This window comes from Lepeophtheirus salmonis, chromosome 14, assembly GCF_016086655.4.
Source record: "Lepeophtheirus salmonis chromosome 14, UVic_Lsal_1.4, whole genome shotgun sequence".
NCBI classification, from domain to species: domain Eukaryota; kingdom Metazoa; phylum Arthropoda; class Copepoda; order Siphonostomatoida; family Caligidae; genus Lepeophtheirus; species Lepeophtheirus salmonis.
Window position 1 is genome coordinate 17,621,726 of NC_052144.2, and position 15,298 is coordinate 17,637,023.

Here is a 15,298-nt window from a genome sequence, read left to right on the forward strand (position 1 = left end):
CATATATCTACACTAAGACGTGTACACTAGGGCGTTAATGTATTTTTTTGAGCCATGCAAACACAAGAGGTATAACATTTTCCTTATTTTTACACAAATTACGGAAATAGTAAAAAAAAAAAAAAAAATTTGCATCATTTGGAGGGCTCTAGCGCTCTTCAAAGTTTTTTAAAAATTTACATCTTCACAGATTTAAACCGTGTTTTAAAAATAATACAAATTAAATTTTTACAAAACTTTGAAGAGCGGTAGAGCCCCCAAATGATGTACAATTTTTTTTTTTTACTATTTTCGTAATTTGTGTAAAATTACGCAAATTTTGATACCTTTTGTGTTTGCATGGCTCAAAAAAATACATTAACGAGATACCCTAGTGTACACTGTACACGCACATTGCACAACAGATTTGGTAACCCACCTTTACCACTCTTGCCAGGTCGTTGATAATAAAATAAAATATTAATTTTGACCTTATTCGGCGTTTATTTTTACCTTAATTGGGGTTTATGGCCAAAAAGCTGATAAAGTTGTCAAATATGTTTTTCTTCTCTACAAAACTGTAAAGATCCGATAAAATATTTTATTAGGGAAAAGATGAATTATTAATTCATAAGCATCTATGAGTTGTGGTTTATTTTGAACTTAATGTCCAAAATTTGATTTTTTTAATACCCTAGATTTGGGTTATGATAAAGAATTTTTTTTTTTCTGATACCCATAGCCCTTGGGAAGGTTGTCTAATTTTGGAGGTACCTGCATACTAAAATACGTCATCCTCTTAATTTAATATACTAGATAAGATACTTTTTTTGGCGGGTTACCACATCTATGGTGCGTTTCCCTTGATTTAAATACTGTGATTTTTTTAGCTGCCCCCTTTTTTTTTTTTTTAGAAGTGGTAATCTGAAGTATGAACTTTCTTTTCCTTCACAGTTGTCATTATGATTTAATTCCTGAGTAATGAACATACATCCTTTCCTAAATAGATTAAATTATTTTCAACACGTGATTCAACATAAAAGAGGAAGCTTAACCTGAAGGACTTGCTGTGGAGTAAGTCCTTCTTGGATTGGGGGTAGACATTGGAGTAATTCTAACAAAAATCCTTGTTTATATCCTTTTCTCCTTCCTCCCTTGTCACAGCTGATTGTAGCTGATCTAATGAAACGCAAAGGGTATTGTTCTACTTTTCCTCCAAAAATTCTTGAAATTGTGAGGGTTACCATACGTCGATTTTCAGTTTATTTTTTTTAACATGCCTATTGTAAACAGGATTTTCATCTCTACAGAAACACATATATATATATTATTAACATTTATTAGTTGATTAAAGGAAGTTTTTTGTTAAAGCAACTCTTCTCCACATATCATTTATGTATATATATAATATACATTTAGACATGTGCATGCACGATCGATGGTGAACCCGCCTTTACTCCACACCGAGCACACATTATTATGATGAGATATTATGTTTGTCGATAATTATCGTTACTGATAATATATCTGCAGATGCTCGAAGCAACAATAGCCAGCCTATAAATGACCTTCAAATACAAATTATATAATACATAAACGAACTTGACCTCAAATAATAGCAGCTGTACTCTAACAAATAAAGTGTATGCAAATGTTTATTAACTCATGTGGAAATTCACTCCATTTGAGGCATGTTTAGAGAGTTAGCTGCTTTAAAAAGGAAATTTATTATTTGAATAGTAGTTCACAGTTTGTCCTTTAAAAGTTCATTAATCCCACTATCTGTTAATAGTAGTCCAGTGTATATTTCACATATTATATATCATTATTTCGAAAACATTAATTGATTGCAATTAGTAATCACTAAAGCATGCATTTCAAGATACACAGTGATGTTTAAAACATGTCCTCCCAGTATGTAAAAATAAAAGAAACGAAAAATGAAATTGGTAATCCTGACAATTTGAAGAATGTTTGGGAGGATAGCAGCTTAACTGTCATGAAGTTTTATATAATCAGCTAAAAAGCAGCCGTAACAGCAACGAAATAAAACAAAATCCCACTCCGTAAATAGCAAGCACATATCACTTAGAATAGCTTCGATTTCGATCATCAATTCTACTCCAAGTTCAGCAAGGACTTATACTCCTAAGCGTGCCCTCATTGTTACTCTCCGTCTCTCATGAGCACATACACTAGTTATTACTCAATGATTAAAAGTTCCTCCTCTAGTTAAATAATAATGATAGTAGCATTGGAACATAAAAAAGCATATTCCGTTTGCTAATTAGAAAAAGCCGCTCCCGGTTTTTATGGGATATTTTATCCTTACACCTCTAAGCATACAATAGAGTTAACGACATGAGAGAGGGAGATATAATTTGTTGACTTATTTAATATGATAATACTAGCAAATAGTTAACGACATTGGTCCAAGAGGGAGGTGAAATCAAATTGACAATGGTCAATTTATTTCTTCTTAATGGTTGATCTTTCGGTGCGGGCGATTTAATATGATAATATAACAAAAAAATAGTTATAAACTTCAAATAACAGTAATATATACATATATATACCCATAGAAAAACAGGGAAACATCACTAAGTTTCGAAGGGTCTCTTTATGTGTAGAGCGATGTGATCGACACCCACAAAAGCAATGGAGATTATTTTTAATATGGAACTTTTACATCTTAGTATTAAAAGACATGCAATAACGACCAGATTAAGAATTAAGGATGATTTTCCAATCACATGGATTGCACAGTCAAGAAAAAAAGGAGGACAAACAAGATTTATATAAAATACTCCACAAATTTGATGTACCCTACGAAAAAATTAATCTTAAACTTTATAACTGTCCTTCTTTTGGGACTATGAAGGAAGGGTCATCTGCAAATCCTCGATGTGTAAATGTGTTCACTCATGGATCAAAAATTGAAGATAAGGTTGGGTATGGCTGGTGTATTTCGTGTCGGGATGAATCTATTCTTGACGGCTATGTAAGTTCAAACTGGTACAACATAGTGTTTCAGGTGGAGTTGGAAATAATTTTTCAATCATCGCGAGCTCTTGTTGGGATGGAAAAACATTTAGGTTGTCTCCGGTGGTTTTTCATACTAACAGTATGGCTCCCATAGATTATCTGTCAAAAAAGAGAAGAACCTTTACTAGACAGCAAGAAAGGGTATTGGCTGAGGTATGCATATTGAAAGGTTCTCTAAACATGCCATGGGTAAAGGGCCATAACAATAATACCAGTAATTAATATGTGGATGCACTAGCTAAAATGGAAGGTAAAATGACTTAAAAATCTACATTGGAAGTCCCACTGGTCACAGTAAGAACTGAAACAAGAAAAAAAAATTATTTATTTCTGGTTGAACAAGTGGAGTTGTGATCCAAGTTGTCGGCAAACAAAGTACTTTTTCCTCGTCTTTGTGAGGGATGGAAAATATATAAAGAGAGAAAAACATCAATTAAAAAGATTTTAGGTTTTGTGACTGGTTATATTGAGCTTGGTTGAGGATGACTCATGTAGATTGTGTGGAGATGAACCAGATTCTTCTGTACATCTTATAACGAGATTGGATGCCCTAGAAAGCGTCAGGACAAATATATGGGGGTTCAGTCGAGATCTGCAATGGAACAAGAAATACATTTTGTTTTTAATTGATATAATTATTGCCACAGGTGGTTTTGGTGATGTTTTTATAGAAGTTTGTGATTTCGACGGTAATTGCAAACTGTCGTGAAATGACATTATGTATATTGATTTTTATTTTAAGAGAGGATCTTATTTTTATTGTGGTGTGTTTATGTTTAATTTATTTTTAGTTTATGTTTTGATTTGGAAGTGGTATTTGTTTTAATTCTTTTATATGAGTGTTCCCTTTAGGATTTTATCTTATTTCTGACAATGTGATGATTGCATTTTGATATGAAATAAAAAATTACTAAAATATTTTTTTTCCATGACCTTGGGGCGGACACATTTGCAAATAAAAGTATAAATTAGTATATATTGCAATTATAAAGAGGAGCAAAAATCAACCAATGTTAAAACAATCAAGTTATGGAGAATAATGTTGTCGAAATAATAACCCTTGATAACTGGTTCATTTGTGAAAATATTGCAAAAATTATTTAATAAAATGTTCTGGAAATTGGAAATACCACTGTATTATTTTTTTTAAATTAAGAGAAAATACATTAATTTGTGACATTTCTTCTTAAAATTGAATATTGACGTTTGCTGAGAAAAGAGAAAAAATATGAAAAAAATAAGAAAATACTTAATAAAATGACAGGCAGTGTTTATGTTTTAGGTATAAAATAAGTCCCCCTTGTATGACCCCCCTGAACAACTGGCACCCCCGTCCAGGTTAAAAAGAGGAACCCATGCAAAGTTTCAACTTCCTAGTTCCAACCCATAAAGTACACAAACAAACTCTATTTTATATACACATATTATATTTCACAAATGAATCTGAGAAAAATAAGTTTAAATGATTAAGTCTAAGTTACTTTTTACCTTTTGTTCATTATATTGACCGTGAAAATTATAAGAAAAAACAACGATAAATAACGAACTATGTATGTAATATGTAACTTGAAAAAGTTCCAAATTTAACTACATAATTGAGCCTTCTCAAGGAATTTACTAGAAACAATTGTTCGGCCTAGATAAATGTTATTTTATTTCTTTTTATGTCAAGTACAAGTTGCAACTTGTATAGGAATATTGTACGAGTTGAACCAAAAAATGAGAAAAATAGTTATAAGTTCATAATTTGAGTTGGGGTAGTCTGGGTACATTTGCAAGACTGAATGATTTTAGGTAAATTACTCAGAGTTTGGTTGACGTAAACTCGCCAAAAGTTAAACTATGGTTAGCTCTCATGACGTTTTATTAGATTACCTGAAAACTGCTATAATCCCAACAAAATAAATACAAGAACCACTGCTATCAAACGAGGGTATGGGGGGAGGGGGGGATTACTCGTTTTCGATCCTCAATTCTACTCGGAGTTCAACAAGGACGTAGAGGGGGGCCGGTAGGATTATATTTTCAAATGAGCTTGGTTTTTTTAATTTTTCCTCAAAAAAAATAAAAAATAGAATTTTGTAGAAAATAACATGATTTTTTTTTTTTGAAAATAATTTCAAATATTAAATTTAAAAAAAAAAAAATCAAATGCTACATTTCTTCGAAAAAATTTCTAAATTTTTTTTTTTTTTCCTAAATCCATAGCTATTCTCAAAGGTTAAATTCTTTGGGAAAAAAAATTAATAAATTAAATTTTGGAGAAAAAATTTCAAATATGAAATTGCAAAAAAATATTGAAAAAAAATCTACATCTATTCAGAAAAACTCATTTGATTCGCGCCCAGCACAGCAACTAGGCAAGATTTACTAGACCGTAGACTAGTCGAGAAACTCGAGGAACACCCACTACCTCACCTACGTGATCGATGAGGATCTGCCGGTCAACGAGACTAAGTTCCCAGCTTCTGCGATGATGCTGGGAATCGAAAATCGGCCCCAAGTACTAGGGCGTTCTCAAGGAGGTGGCTGTGCCCTTGGTGAAGTCCAACTAACTAGAGGGAAAATATATGTTCCAGTAGGACTATGTATACTGCGGCCCTTGCAACACACTAGAGCAGAATTTATTATTTTTAGTCACCCATTTGCTTAAATTCACAGCCAAATGATGAGCCTCGGCCACTGGTCAAATTCATATGTTCGAGTCAAGGTAGAGTACTTAAAACTTTCATGTTCAATTAGAGCCTTCAATAAGTCGCCCCTCAGCTCCCCTGGTCACTGCCACAAAATAGGTCTCCCAAGCGTTCGCCTTTGCTTTATCAGTCCTTTAAATAATATTCTAAATGTATAAACTTTGATTTCTTTAATTTTTTGTGAGTGCTATGGGAATAAAACGCTAAAATCTGATTTTTAGCGTTCATCATGATGATTTTTTTTAGTTCCGTTCACAAGCCTGGATATATCTTATTTTTTATTTCTAGATCACAGATCAGTATTATAGATTTAAAATATTATATATGTATGATTTACTTCAATTCAATTGCAAAAAGGGTTGTAATTGTCCCCAGTTTCCCCATAAATGTGTTTTTAATCACTCAAAGGTCAGTCGATATATTTATTTCTGATGTAATATTTGGCCATTTTGTATTGAAAGAAGCTTATAAATAAATATTCCGTTGCAAACTATAATACTTACAGTGATATTAGAGGTACATATTACTTATATAATACATCAAAATGCTATTTTAGTATTCATTAATACATATTAATATTCTAATTAATCTTTAAAAAATATATTAAAAAAATTTGAAAAATTACATTTTTTGAAAAATATTGAATAAAATATTAAATTAATTGGTAATAAATTTCAAAAATCCACAGCTATTCTCAAATAGTTAAACTTTTTGGAAAAAATTTCAAAAATCCACAGCTGTTTACAAAAACTTAAATTATTTGGAAAAAATTTCAAAAATCTACGACTGTTCCGAAAAAAAAATGGGAAAATGAAATTTCAAATTCCATAGAGGTTCGAAGAAAATAAAAATTTTGGTAAAAAAATTTGAAAAATTATATTTTTTGGAAAAGAAAAATTGAAAATTAAATTAAATTTCAAATATTAATTTTTTTTTCAAAAAAATTAATATTTAATTTACCAGTAAAAAGCAAAAACTTCTTAACACCTAGTAATAAAATTACAACTTTAACAACGTGTAGAATTTTAACATCGATATTCAATGTCAATTTTTGAGATTAAGACATTTTATGAGAGTAGTCGTATTTTTTTTATTAATTCATATTTGATATGAAACAAAGGATTATTATGTAATTAATTAAATACAAGAAAGTATATTTAAATTACTCTTCGGCTAGGATTGTTGTTGAAGAGGATATTATATTAGGGTATGGAGTAACGATATGACTTATTCCATATTCGGATGGATGGCGAATTGTCAGCCTTGGTAGTTCTTTAACGAGGCCAAAAGCGGTTGGAGTCACTGGAGGAGAAGCGATTTGAGGTTCATTTGTTTCATTTTCAATTTCAGTTTTCCTTTGAAACCGATTATTTCTTGGAGGAAGGCTCCTTGTTAAAACCTCTGGAATGCCTTTATAAGCTACATACGCCGTATTCCCGTCAGAGTAGGTTACATCGGCAACATATCCAGAGTTTTCACTATCAATACGATAATTCACTGTTTGTAAACGTCCATCAGGAAGAAGGACATAGTATTCTCCCATGGTAAGATATTCTGATCCTTCTTGATTAGCTCCGAAATAGGAATCTGTTTCAGGATAATCCACACTATATCCGTAACTGTACCCCATGGGGAGTTGGTTTGAAAAGACAAAAAAGGTTGTCATAAATGCTAAAATGATCTAAAAGAAATACGGTTGTAATATAGGAAGGGGGAAAATTATTTTAAATAGGTAACTCACGAAAAGTCTTGAGTTCATGATTCTGGATTAGTTGTGTGTTGCTGATAGGAGATGATGGTGGAAACTGATACTTCTTCTGAAAACAGTGAGGTCTTATATAGTAAAATCTATACATCACTGTTTGAAGCAACCTTTAAGAAAACAAATGGTGAAATTATTACCATAAACGACAAAGTATGTAAATTCAAACACATCTGTTCTTCAAGTCAACATCCAAATTTCTTCCTTATTAATTACCTAATATTTAATATAAATAAATTTTCTTTTGTAACATTTCTGGCATGGGTTATTAACTTTGCCATAAAATTTTAATCTTTGAAAATAATACTTTTAAGTATTACATGAACATAGAGCTATCAATGACAAGAGGTCTTTGACTCCAGTTTCGAATCAAGCCGTAAGTTACAATCAATATCTATAACTTATTCTCCTAAATGATGAAGATTCCCATCTTTTTGAATTATGTCTATGTTCAATAAAATATTGTGATCTTTGTCAATTTGAAAAAATTACTTTTATGTCGTTACCTTTACTTTATAATCTAAGTATATCGTAATTTTTTTTTTTTTAAAGACTAAAAATGTGTTGGTAGTTAGCTAATTTTTCTATAATATAGAGTTATTTATTAATAATTGCTGGTCATGGCTTACAGTTTAGTATGAACTAATTCGGATTCAAACAGTCAACGTTCAGTATTATGAGAAAAGATGCAGAAAAATCGACAGTTTACAATAAAAAGCAATAAATATAAATTAGAATAAAACATAGAGTTTGTAATATTTATACTTGATACGTTGTACATAGGTATTTAGCCGGACAAAGCACACTCAAAGAATATTATAAATTCTTTGGGTACACTTAACGCAGGAATGAAGATAAATTAAATTTATTAATATTCGAATAAATATATTAATATATATATATAAAGAGTGACCCACGAAACTTTTTTTTTTTGATATCGCTATAAAAAAAAGCAGGATGGATATTTTTCAATAATTATTTTTTATTTGAAAGCCTCAACATTCCGGCTATAATGGAACACCACTTTATTCATATGGTCGCCAATGCTGGCATTACAGTAGCCCATTCTGTCGACCCAATTTTTCAATACATTTTCGATTGTGTGAGCTTCAATAGCTACAATGGCGACTCCAATTTCGTGTTCCAAATCGTCAATTGTCTCTGGAAGGTTGGCATAACATTTATCCTTGACGGTTCCCCACAAAAAATAGTCCAACGGAGTCAAATCGCAGCTACGAGGTGGCTAGTTGACGTTGCCGTTTCGGCTTATGATGCGATTGTCTAAGACAGTGCGGAAAAGATCCACTGTAACGTTGGCTGTGTGGCACGTATCACCATCCTGTTGAAACCAAATGTCGTCGATGTCTTCCTTCTCCATTTGGGGAAACAAAAAATCTTCCAACATGGCCTGATAGTGCTCACTATTGACCGTAACGGCAGCTCCGTGCTCGTTTTCTCGCTTTCGGCAACAGCGGCAATGTTTTCGATTTAGCGCACTGGACGAATACGGGAACGCGTTGTTTTATCCATTAACGAACCAGTTTCGCGCACACGCTTCACAAATTTATCCACAAACTGCCTGGAAGGCACTTTATTTCGACCGACGTAATTTTCTTGCAGTTTCGTTTGAAGACTCTCCATTTTGGAAGTAAGTCTTCAGTATTTCCCCATTTTCTTCTAGCGCAAACTTAACCATTTCGTAAACCGGAGACCTTTTAAAAAATATTAGACACAATGAGGAGGTTACTACAGCTGTCAGACGTTAAAAAAGAGGTAGTTCAAAATGCAACCAGTAGCTGGGCCAACCGTTATTTCTTGAATGAAGTAAGATATGAAGAACCCGTGGGCAGTTGCAACGCTATTTCCATATTTTAACATTTTAACATTTCAGGACTAGTTTATATTATTATGTATAAATTTGATGACAGACTTGTGAAAAAAATGAAATATATATATATTTTTTAAATCAAAATTTTTGTGGAGGCAAATTCCCCTTCCTCTGTCCACACTTCCAACATCTCTTCAGTAACCAGGAGCGTCTGCAAGCGGTGGGATAGAGCGGCTGTAGCCCCAAATTAAGTAATTTTTGCTTTTTACTAGAAAATTTATTTTTTGAAATTTAAAATTTTCAAAAAATTAAATTAGAATTGTTTTTTCCAAAACATTTTACTTCTTGTAATTTTTTTTAATGTAAATTTTTGAATTTTTTTTCCAAAAAATGTAATATTAAAGAAGTTAATTTTTGAGGTTTTTCTCTAAAAAATGTAAAATTTAAAATTATTTGTGAATAACTGTGATTTTTTGAAAAAAAATTGAGATTTGAAATTTAATTTTTTTCCAAAAACAACATTATTTGATGTGAGCAGCTGTGGATTTTAAATTTTTTTTCCAATAAATTAAATATTTGAAATTAAGTTATTGATATATTTTTTTCAAAATATTAAATTTTTAATTTAAAAAAAACAATCAATTATTTTTCCAATTTTTTGAGAACCCCCCCCCTAAAAATAGCCCTGCAGACGTCCCTGGTAACACATAAATTATTGGACGTGATTACATATTATTAGTACTATAAAATATCGGGTTTTTTTTCTCGATATAATAATAATTTTTTTAATTGTATACTTTCTACCGTAAAAAACTAACAGCTATGGTATTAATTGAGACTTTTCCCCTTCATAAATGCATTCATCGGAACATGTGTATCTAGATATGAACCAAACTGGTTGAGTAAATTATCTGTCTTCACATTGGTCTAAAATTTGTGAGAGCATAGGTGGGGAGGGGGGGGAGGCGTGTGTAGAACTACACACTTCAAGGTTACTTATATAAATATGTTTATTTCTTTTGCAATAATTATTTAATTACCGTTATAATATTGCATTTTACCACTTTTTCATGAAAATTAATTAGAGGCATTTGATTAATTATGTACTTCAATGCTATACGTAGTTTTTCGACATTTTTTTAAGGGTTTAAAGAGTGGCCATGAAGTTTAGTTTCTTGTTATTTCTCCAATGTTAATCATGCAAAATACATAGCAAATACATACCATATATTCACATCAATGAGGCGCAAGGTGGCGCAGATATCTGTAGTTGAGTAAACAAACGATCAAGTCAACAACACTCATATTTTATTGACTTATCATATAGTTAGCATAATATAGTTATATCCCTTTTCGATCAGTCAAGGTATCTCCATTCTACAGTTTTTCATTTTATGTCCATTACTCTGTAGTAATAAAATTCACCACTTACATGAAAAAAGAATACCATTTTACATCAAAGTATTGACAATCCGAAATAGTCCAACATGTACACTGACTCAAATACTCGAATTATTCGAGGGATTGTTGGATATTCAGTTATTTTCAACTCCTCAAACACGAGGTAAAATAAGGATCCTTTGTTGGGATTCATATAATTTGATACTTAAGCCTTTTTTAGTATAAGTAAGGAATACTCTAAGTAAAGAATACACACATTCTTTTTCTTGAGATAAAGAATATTTTTTTAATTAGTAGAGTAATTATAAAATGAAATAGATAATTGAATTAAAACAATTGTGTAATGAATGTTCTAAGGAATTCAAATAATTTATTCATTTATCAATCTATTATATAATGCCTGAATAATTATCTTTATTAATAAAGGAATGTCTGTTTGGATGTTTGTCGCGGCATCATTTTTGAATGTACGCTTAATATTTTACAAAATTCATACTACTGGATATATAAAATAACAATATAGCAACAAGCGTGTGTAACTCAAACTTAGCGCCGTATATTAAAAATGTATATATTTTTCACCATATTTATTGATAAAAGTCCTGTGTATAATGAGCATATTAAAATACGAAAATCAACTTGGTAATTTTATTTATTATAACAAACAACACAATGCGCCAGTTCCTTGGCATTTGAAAAGGAATTTTTCTTAGTCAGAGGAAGACTCTGCCTTCACAATGTGTAATAGATGGATTAGTGAACTAAACATATCTCGTAATTGGATGCATAAGATTATGTAATCAACTTCCCGAATAGCTGATAGAAGAAAAAAGATAGCTCAATTTCATATAGTCGCAGGATTTATGTTTTTCAGCAATCCATGTAAAGATTATGGTAAATTATTCAAAACCATTAAAAACACTTTTTTTGGAATGTCCTCAATTACATACGAGGGCCATTTGAAAAGTTCATGCAAAGTCCGAGAGAGGGTGTGTCTGGCGCATATCGAGGTCATGTTCAGTTAGTAGCATTTCTTGGAAGACCACACACCAATTTTTAGTCAGATCGATCTATTTCTGTCTGTTTGGCAGTCTTTTGAATCGAGGAATCGTCCAGAAAGATTATAGCGACTGTTTTAATGGATTCGCAAGGAATAATCCTCAACGACTATCTGGAAAAGGGGTAAAACTATTACAGCTGTTATTGTCCTTTTCCATCAAAACAAAGCACCAGCTCAGTGCATACAGTGTGTAGGACATTTTTTTGGGGGAAAATTATTGCAGTCTTATAATTAGAAAAGGAAAAACCTTTGTTATTTTTTAAAATTATATTAATTCATTGTTAAACTGTCGTTGTGGGAACTTCTAAGGGAAAAATACATACCTACCTTTGTTGTATTTTCTTAAAGATTATTTATAAAATTTTAATATAATTATACATGTTTGAGTTTAATTATAATATTCTCCCTGCACTAAAGCTGTTTTTAATGTCTATAGAAAATTTTTCTACCTACAACAGTCTGCAATACAATATCTCCCTCCCAAAATTATAAAGCAGGCAGATGATATTAACAAGGTTCCTAATTTGATGATCACATTTTTGATTTATAAAAAAGGGAACATTAATCTGGTATTTTTAAGTCGGGGGGAGGCGGGGAAGGGGGGTTAGATGTATGGAGAGTAATAAAGTAATAACTAGACCTTGGATTTGTGAGCGATCGCTCAATCGCTCACAAAAGGGTTCATTTTGAATTTTCGGGGAGAAGTCGCTAATTTTGTTCTTTTTTGTGTGAAAATTGATCATTTTTATAGTTTGGTATGAAATAAAAAGAGAAAATTTAGATTCTAATGAGATAGCTCAACCGCTTTCATAATATTCTTGGAGGGAAAATCCACCTCCAATATCAATAGAAAAAACCTCTCCCTTTTTGGAGGGAAAATATGTAAGTGATGCAATTAGGTTTATGATTACTAATGAGGGGATCACTAAATTTGGTACAAAAATTACTGTTGAATAATCCCCCTTGAATCTCACAGCAAAGAAGAAATAATTTAACGCCAAATTTTTACCAATTTTTTTTTTTTTGTTGTGCAATTTAACAAAATTATGTTAGGGGTCTGTTGTAAAGATAAAGAAGGAATACTCATTTATTAGTGTCTGAATATGTTTTCTTAAGCCAAAATATGATGAATGTAATTTCTGGAACAACAAGGGGAATATTTCAGAGATATTCTTTTATTTAAAAAAATCATCATATTCCATGTATGGAAAAGGTTGGACGGATAATTAGTGGTGGTGATAATGAGATGCCTCCATCTAAAAAGGCTTCTCAAGATCACACCAACTTCAAATTTACTCAAACTACTAATGTGGACGTGGAACGGTCTTTAAGTATCTTTAAAACTACCAATACTGATGGAATGCAAAAGATATCGGATAAAATAACTTTGAAATCTTGATTTGTTAATATAATATATTAATAAATAATTATAAATATAAAACAACAGTAATTACTTCAAATTATCCTTATAAAACTACATTTTTCTTTTAATACAAATTACTCAAATTTTAAGTTTGAGTCCTCATTTTTCAAGAATTTTGTACAAACAAATCGCTTAAAAATCCTAAGTCTAGTATTAATCAATTTTTATTCTTGTTCTTTTTGGAAAAAATATTTTGTATTTTTTTTTATTTAGATTTTTGTATTTTTTTTTTTTTCAACATGCACTGCTTTTCTCCCGTAAAGTTGGACATTTTATGAATTTATAAAAAAGTACCGAGGCAAGATTTTGAAAGAGGAAATGTTCATAACGGCCTTTAGACTCTCCATTTTTGAGGAATTTTTATAGTTTTAAGAATAAATGCTTTTTGTCTTGCCCAAAAAAATTTTAATGTCAAAATTCCTGCAACTTTTTTTCGATTTATCTTTTTTCGAAATATTCGATCAAATTTTATTCCTTCCAAAAAATTACAACTCTAAAATTGTTCAAAAAATTAAAGTTCCTTGTCAAATTTAGTATTAATAATAAATAAAAAAATAATATGTCAAAAAGCACAACACTACAACTCCTCCCAAACGCCCAAATGACGTCATCACTATATGGTTAGGCCTCCTAACTTGCAAATACATTCTGGGAATGGTTATCTCTACAGATATAATATGTTAATATATCAGATTTTGTTATCAACAGTCGATTTTTTTACTTTGATTCTCTAATCAGTGTTGCGAACGTTGATTGATTGGAATTAGCTCTTATTATGTCGTGAATCATTTGCAACTGTGTCGCAAACGTTGATTGATTGGAATTAGCTCTTATAAAATAGTGAATCATTTGCAACAATTATTGAATAATAGTTATATAGTTAGGAAGTATGACTTTGGGATTTTTTTCTTTTTTTTAAGGAGAGGTTGTGAGGTACAATAGAGGCAACAACGTGATATAATTCGAGATAAATTGTTAATGGTTGGTATCTATTAACATGTCATTTATGAAATATTATTGTAAGACAAGGCTTTTGGGTTGAATTTAGATTAGTTCATATGATTAAGAAGGAGAAACCAATATTTTGGGAGCCATACTAAATGTAACTTAATTTATCCCATTTGAATTACATGTATATGGAAAAAATAAATTATAAAAATTATGATTTCACTTGTCTATACATAAATAAAGAAATTTTCAAGGTCATGCAATAAGTGGATTATTTGAGCCAAAAAAATAATTTGTCCTAAAAAAAACAACACCAAGGTTCAAAGAAACAATATTCTGTGCATCAATCTAACAAAGAACATATTATTTTCTTACTGAATCATTTTTTAAATATTATAGAAATAAAAACTCATGTAACAATTTATCTATACTCTTTTGACACCCGAAAACAAATACAATGCATATTTTGAGTTTACTTCAACCATAAAATTACCTCTTAGTCCATTGGAATATATACACAAAATATGATATTTGGAGGGGGATTCCTATACATAATAACGGCTTATTTGTCATTTACCATGTATATACAAACAGTATATAAAAAGATGCTTTATAACAGGCTCTACGTACCATTTTTGCAAATTGAAAGGGTCAATAATTATAATGAAAAAAAACAACTTTGCAGGTATATGATTATTATAAAATTTTAAAAGGTGGGTTTGCATGCCCCCCTGTTGTACAGCCCCTGTTTATTTTAATCCAATACTTAATAATTTAATCTGATACTTATGATTCCTTGTGTTTAAGTTTTGAAGAAATACTATTCTTGCATATTCCAAATTTGCAGTGATAAACTTTCAAATACACATACATTTATCACAAAACCAAATATGGTTATTTTAGTTTTTTAAGAATGCATAGCTATATATTGTACGAACCGTATTTTTCGAACTATAACTCGCCCTTTTTAAATCTTATGTTAGTGAATATAGGGCTGTAAGTGAGCTGGGTAAAAAAGGCATCCCAAAAAATAAAACGTATTTAAAAAAATGATTCACAATTGAAAGATTATAATAATTACGTCATTTAAATTTTATATCATTTAAAAAAAATATTCCATCCACTTTGCAATCCTAATTATTATTTATTAAAATGCTAA

General features: G+C 30.7%; 2 protein-coding genes across 2 annotated transcripts in view; both read right to left on the reverse strand.

The window, feature by feature from the left end:
• Nucleotides 1-2,925: 2,925 nt before the first annotated feature.
• LOC121129813 (zwei Ig domain protein zig-8) overlaps nucleotides 2,926-15,298 on the reverse strand; it is a 335,418-nt gene continuing 323,045 nt past the window's right edge. The window contains exon 14 of the transcript XR_011783558.1: nucleotides 2,926-3,616. The gene's annotated coding sequence lies outside the window, so the exon portion shown is untranslated. The remainder of the gene's footprint in view (nucleotides 3,617-15,298) is intronic.
• Nucleotides 6,805-7,656, reverse strand: LOC121129293 (uncharacterized). The gene is made up of 2 exons (XM_040725000.2): nucleotides 7,459-7,656; nucleotides 6,805-7,398 (listed from the first exon to the last, which is right to left on the reverse strand). The coding sequence occupies exons 1-2, from the start codon at nucleotides 7,474-7,476 to the stop codon at nucleotides 6,880-6,882; spliced, it is 537 nt and encodes a 178-aa protein (XP_040580934.1). The 5' UTR covers nucleotides 7,477-7,656; the 3' UTR covers nucleotides 6,805-6,879.